Here is a 6,435-nt window from a genome sequence, read left to right on the forward strand (position 1 = left end):
TGGATTGTACTTTTGTACACATCGTAATTGTACCATGTGACTTGATATAAATATTACAAGTTGTATGCCATAATTTTGCAATGTGACTCATTATAAGTGTTGGTTATACTGCATAAATTAATTTGCTTTTATGATTTTGTAAACAAGAACAATAAACTTATATGTATGAATATATAAATCAAAACAAATAAACTTATAGACCGAATGAATAAAATGAAGTAATAAATTTTGACAAAGATTGGTATTTTTTTTTTTTTTGAGAAAGAAATAATTTCATTTATTTAAAGATCAGCCACAACTTTTGTCAGACAGAACAAGATTGATAGCATCACTATGGATGCCATTTAACCAACAACGAGGCGAGAGGGACTCTCTAGCAAGCTTAGCTAACTTATCAGCTACCCTATTGCCCAAACGTTTTACATGGCTAAAAGCAAAGGCACTGAAGCTTGCTCCCAAGTATCTAGATTCCTCTATGATATGACCAAAAGGTGCCAAGCAGTCCCCCTTTGAGTTGAGGGAGTCTATAATTCCTGCTACATCCCTTTTAAAGATTACTTTTGGGAGACCAAGTTCTTTTGCAAAAGAAATCACCCTTCTACCTGCCATAGCTTCAACTTCTTCTATAGTAGGAGGTAGAGCAATTCTTTCAGACAAAGCCCCAATCACAATACCTTCATGATTCCTTACAACCACTCCCAAACCTGCTTCTCCTAGTTCTTGAAAGACAGTCCCATCAAAATTAGCTTTACACCAAGAATTAGAGGGAGGGGACCAATGGATTGGTTTAGCAGCTTGGCTAGGAGCCGTGGTTGTTTCTTAGACCCTTTAGAATTCTTGTAAACGTTCCAAGGCCTCGGTATGGATCATTGAATAGGGCAGAGAGGGAGAGCCAGTTCTGATTGCATTTCTTTTATACCAAATACTCCAGGCAATGAATGCAAATCTTTTAGCTAGGTGAGGCTCATGAGCCTTAAGGATTCCCAAGAAAAGATCCTGGAAATTCACATCCTTCCACTAAATTTCTTTGATCCCATAGCAATCCCACAGTGCGTGAATGACATCTTCCGGTTGGTCCCGGCAAAGGTCACAGGTTACATTGGTAATAGTTCTCCTCTGTGCTAGGTTCCTTTTCGTTGGTAATGAGTCGGAGCATGCTCTCCATAGGAAATGCTTCACTTTGTTTGGAATATTAAGCTTCCAAATGTTGGTCCAGAAGCTATTTAGCACCGTCGGATTCGAAGTGCCTGGCTGGTTGCTTTTTACTGTCTTGGCCAGTAACCTATAGGCTGACTTCGTGGAGTACACCCCATTTTTAGTTTCCTTCCATATTCTGCGGTCAACTGGCCTTCTTGAGCTTAGCGGTACGCTAAAGATCTCCTTAGCCTTATAAGGTAGAAATTCTCTCCTAACTCGGTCAGCATCCCAGCTAGTACCATTTTCATTCATCAAAGCACAAACCTTCGTATTCATAGGGAAGTGATTTTGGGGTGAGAGAACTTTGCTGTGATGTAAACCTGGCAACCACTTGTTCCCTCTGATCAATACACTACAGCCATCTCCAATCCTCCAATAAGATCCCATGTCAACTACTTGGTAAGCCTTAAGTATACTCTGCCATGCATAAGATCCATTGGTCTTGACCCCTTCATCCATGATTGAGTAGGTTGGGAAGAATTTGGCTTTAAAAACCTTGTAGAAAAGAGAATCCTGATTGTGTATTAGCCTCCATACTTGTTTTCCAAGGAGGGCAAGGTTGAAGTTTTCAGTGTCTCGAAATCCCAAACCACCTTGGCATTTAGGGAGACAAAGTTTATTCCACGCCACCCAATGAGTTTTACGTTGCTCTCCTCTATAACCCCACCCGAATTTTTGAATGCGAGACTCGATGTCCTTACATAAGCTTCTCGGTAGTTTAAAGCAATTCTTGGAGTATGTTGGCATGGCTTGCAAAATAGATTTGATCAATACTTCCCTACTCGCTTGTGAAAGTAGTTGCTCCTTCCAACCTTGAATTTTCTACCAAATCCTCTCACGAATGTAGCTAAAACTTTGCTTCTTCCCTCTGTCCACAAAGGACGGTAGTCTTAAGTACTTATCAAATTGATGGGAGACCGCAACACCCAATCTGCCCTTAATTGAATTTCTGACTTGCTGGTTTGTATTGGAGCTGAAAAATAGTTGGGTTTTATCCTGATTGATCCTTTGACCCGATGCTCTTTCATACTTCTCTAATAACTCCAGGACAGAATTGCATTCATGGCTGTTTGCTTTACAGAACAGCAAGCTATCGTCCATGAAAAATAAATGAGTCACCTTAGGACCCTCACGGCATAAGGAAACTCCAGAGATGGTACCAATGGCTGCTGCTTGCTTAATAAGGGCATGTAATCCTTCTGCGCATAAAAGGAAAAGATAAGGTGACAACGGGTCCCCTTATCGGAGACACGTTGTGGGTGGATGAAACCATATGGTGCACCATTAATCAGAATCGAAAAGGGGACAGTGCTGATACAGGATTTAATCAAGTCAATCCATTTCCTAGCAAAACCTAATTTATCCATTAGATTTTCTAGAAAAGTCCATTCTACCCTGTCATATGCCTTACTCATATCTAGTTTTAAAGCCATGGAACCTGTTTTCCCCGTCCTCTTATTTTTCAGATGGTGTAAGGTTTCGAATGCTATCAATATGTTGTCTGTGATAAGGAGGTTGGATATGAATGCACTTTGGGAGGCAGAAATTAGTTTTGGTAGGCACTTTTTGAGGCGGTTAGCTATGGTTTTGGAGATTAGTTTATAAATGACATTACAGAGACTTATGGGTCGGAAGTCTTTGGCTGTAGTAGGGGATTTTATTTTGGGAATGAGGCTTATAAATGTATGGTTTATATTTGGTGGGATAATTCCTGAGTTAAGTACAGAGAGAGTAGCAGAGAGAACATCAGGTCCAACAGTGTTCCAATAGTGTTTAAAGAAGATAGAGGGCATACCGTCTGGACCGGGTGCTGAAATGGATTTCATTTGTTTCAATGCAACCTCCACCTCTTTTGCCGTGTACTCTCTGGTCAACTCTTGAATCATTTGCGGCGTGACTTTTCTCTCAATCCCTTGAAGGATTGGATCAAGGTCAGAAGGTGCTGCTGTTGTGAATAGTTCACTAAAATAAGATGCCATCATCTCTCCAATCTTCTGCTCATCCTCAACCACCTGACCATCTTCCCCATTCAACTTAGAGATGAAGTTCCTCCGATTTCGTTGGGTTGCACGGCTATGGAAATAGCTAGTGTTGAGGTCACCAGCCTTAAGCCACTCCACCCTCAACCTTTGGTGCCACATTGCGTCCTCCTTGACCATTAACTCGTACACTTCCCCTTTGAGAGTTCGTAGTTGCTCATGATTTCGTCTTGTCATTAATAAGGCTTCAGCTTGAGCTAGTAACTTCCTCTTCTTCTCTAGTAAGCTTCGGATATGGCCAAAGGAGGTTCTATTCCAAGTTTTCAATTTTGTGTAGCATGCTTCAACCTTTGTAACTAGCCTGTTGATAGGATTACCCCAATGTTGTTCCACCCAAGCATCCTTGATCACCCCCTCACACCTGTCATCTTTCATTCACATCACTTCAAATCAGAACGGCCTGCCTCTCTTGTAGAAACAGGCATTCTCATCATCAGAACATATCCACAATGGACAGTGATCAGATAGGGAACCCGCAATGTGATGAACCCGCACTGTGGGAAATTTTTGAAACCAAGATGCAGTAGCCACTCCCCTGTCTAGTCTGATCCATGTAACAACCCCATCACACTGGTTGTTGCATCATGTAAATGGTGATCCAACAAATCCCAAATCCCTGAAACCACAGAAATCTAACGCTCCTCTAAACTCCACCATCTGCCTCTCATGCCGCAGTGCCCCACCCATTTTTTCCCCTACCTTGACTATTTCATTAAAATCACCTACACATAGCCAAGGTAAATCCATTTGGAGACAGAGGTGCTTGAGTAGCGCCCAAAAGTGTTCTCAGTTGGCTGTTACCGGGTCTTCATAGAAACCGGTAATTCGCCAAGCGTCATCCACTCCTGGGTCTACTATAGCATCAATATGTGATGGAGATGAGCTCTGTACTTTCAGATTGAGGCCTTCCTTCCAGTAAAGTGCTAATCCTCCACTAGTGTTATTACGAGGGACAATAAAAAGATTTTTCAAGTGTAACTTACGACAAAGGTTTTTTAGAAACTTATCTTTTGCTCTGGTCTCCATCAAGAACACGAACTGTAGGGAGTGTTTTTACACCAAACCTTTGAGCTCCAAGATTGCACGCGGCTTCCCCAAGCCACGGCAGTTCCAGCTTAGGCTGTTCATGCTTTCCGGCGTGGCTGCTCATCAGCCATCGCCGCTGGGATTTAGACAAATACATCATCAAGTAAGGCATTTTGACGTTTGAGAGGGCATGGGTCTGTGCTGTGCAGCACCTCTCTTCGCACATCAGATGGGTAAGCTTCTAGAACTTTACCAGAAGCTTTTGTTACTCGTGTATATCTAACCCACGTGCCTTGCTCTTTGGGTTTGATTCTACTTTTCTTTTCTTCCTCTAGGCTGCTCCTGGGTTCAACTAAAGTAATGGGCTTAATAAGATGGGCCGTAACATCAGCCGACTTACTGTTTTTGTTTGGGTATAACACGTGATGGATTGGCTCACTTAGCAGGTCACGTGCTCCCAAAACTGGTTGCTCGTTTCCTATTTCGTACGCCACCTCATTAATCCCATACCCCGGGCTTTTTTGTGTTTCATCTGTAACGTTATCTCCATTCAATGTATCCTTGTCCAATTCAAATTTCTTTAACTCCTGATCAATCTCATTTATCTTCTCCGTGAAATACTCTCCTTTATTCCCGGCTTTAAACCCAATTGACTACAAGTCCAGGCTAGCATTCGTTTCCTTATTAATTTCAGTAACACCCGTACTTATTTTTTCCTTAAATGCAGAATTTTGTAACTGAAACTCATTAACTCCGCCTCCCTGAATCTCGGTTTGCACCGCCGTTGCCTGTGCTTTCAAACCAGAGGTCCCTTGCTTCTTTCCCTCCGCCTCAAGCTCTTTCTTTTTCGCTTCATAGTATCCTGGGACTACAATGATAGAATTTTTGTGTGTGGGCAATGGAGCAGCACGTATCCATGGTCCATACTCTTGATCTTTTGGCTATAAGGTTCCATTACTCTGTATCCAACGTTCACAGTCTTTGTCGAAGTGGTTCAGACGGCCACACCAGTAACACACATTAAGGAGGTGTTCGTATTTGAAAGTAACCCACCCCTTTACTCCATTCTTTAGTGTGAAGACTCTACCACGGCATAGAGGAAGATTGATATTAACCCGAACCCTAATTCTCATGATTTCGTCCCGTTCAACTTCCTTTTGGCTCACCTCTGTTTTGACTTCTCCCACAGCTTCACATAACTTCTTAGCTACCTCCCGACTCAGAAATTTGATCGGTATATCATGGACTTGCACCCACAACGAGACTTGTTCAAAGACTAAGTCCTTGGCAGGTATGCTATGGTCATATCGTTGGATCATCACCAAGTGTTTATCAAAACTCCATGGCTCCCCATCGAAGATTTTCTCAACTTCTTCTTCATTATCGAACATGAATAATAGTATGTGGTTTCCAACATTGCGCACCTTGAAACCATTTTTTGACCTCCAAATAGGATTGAAAGTTCTAATAATAGCCTCTGTGTTCAACGCTCGTCTGGTGAGAAAATTTGCTGCGATAGTACAGCTTGACAAATCTGTTTCCTCATCAAATTGAAATTTACCACCTTCCCTATCATTCAGAGACAAATTCTCCCAACATTGCGTAAGCGTTTCCATTTGCACCCAAAGCAAAATTACAACACCATTCAGTGTTTCCCACACCCCCACAAGAAATTCCCAACAAACCTACAAGCAACAGTGTTACTTGAGGGACTCAAAAACCTTACACAAAGAAAAACGACTAATTCTACGGGCTAAGACTGAGGGGAGCAGCTCTCCTTAGTACCGAGAAACCTCCTTCCTTAGTGACCTTCTTTCCCATTTCCCACTTTTAGTAAAAAGAATGACAAAGACTGGTATTTGACACTAAGTAGGTTGTACATTTGAGCCCACTTTTAAATATTTATTTTATAGAATGTTATAATCCACCATGAGATTTTGTTTTAATAATAAAAGTTGGGTTGTATATGTTGTAATTTCACTATATGGCTCAATGTAAATATTAGAAATTGTATGACATAATTTTGCAATGTGACTCATTATAATTGTAGGGTATAATGCATAAATTAATTTACTTTTATGATTTTTTAAAAATAAGAACAATAAGTTTATATGTGTGAATAAATAAATTAAAACAAATAACTTATAGACCGGATGAACAAAGTGAAATAATA

General features: G+C 41.1%; 1 protein-coding gene across 1 annotated transcript; it reads right to left on the reverse strand.

Annotated features, from left to right (window-relative positions):
* Positions 1-1,374: 1,374 nt before the first annotated feature.
* On the reverse strand, positions 1,375-3,846 carry LOC126707271 (uncharacterized). Its single transcript, XM_050406860.1, has 2 exons — positions 2,993-3,846; positions 1,375-2,396 (listed from the first exon to the last, which is right to left on the reverse strand). The coding sequence occupies exons 1-2, from the start codon at positions 3,609-3,611 to the stop codon at positions 2,020-2,022; spliced, it is 996 nt and encodes a 331-aa protein (XP_050262817.1). The 5' UTR covers positions 3,612-3,846; the 3' UTR covers positions 1,375-2,019.
* Positions 3,847-6,435: the final 2,589 nt, after the last annotated feature.

The sequence above is a fragment of the Quercus robur genome, chromosome 11 (assembly GCF_932294415.1).
Source record: "Quercus robur chromosome 11, dhQueRobu3.1, whole genome shotgun sequence".
NCBI lineage: Eukaryota > Viridiplantae > Streptophyta > Magnoliopsida > Fagales > Fagaceae > Quercus > Quercus robur.

Coding starts and splice junctions, on each gene's coding strand:
- LOC126707271 (XM_050406860.1), bottom strand. CDS start 3,611: ATGAAAGATGACAGGTGTGAGGGGGTGATCAAGGATGCTTGGGTGGAA. Junction 2,397..2,992: donor TTCAGCACCCGGTCCAGACG/GTATGCCCTCTA, acceptor TTTTATGCGCAG/AAGGATTACATGCCCTTATT.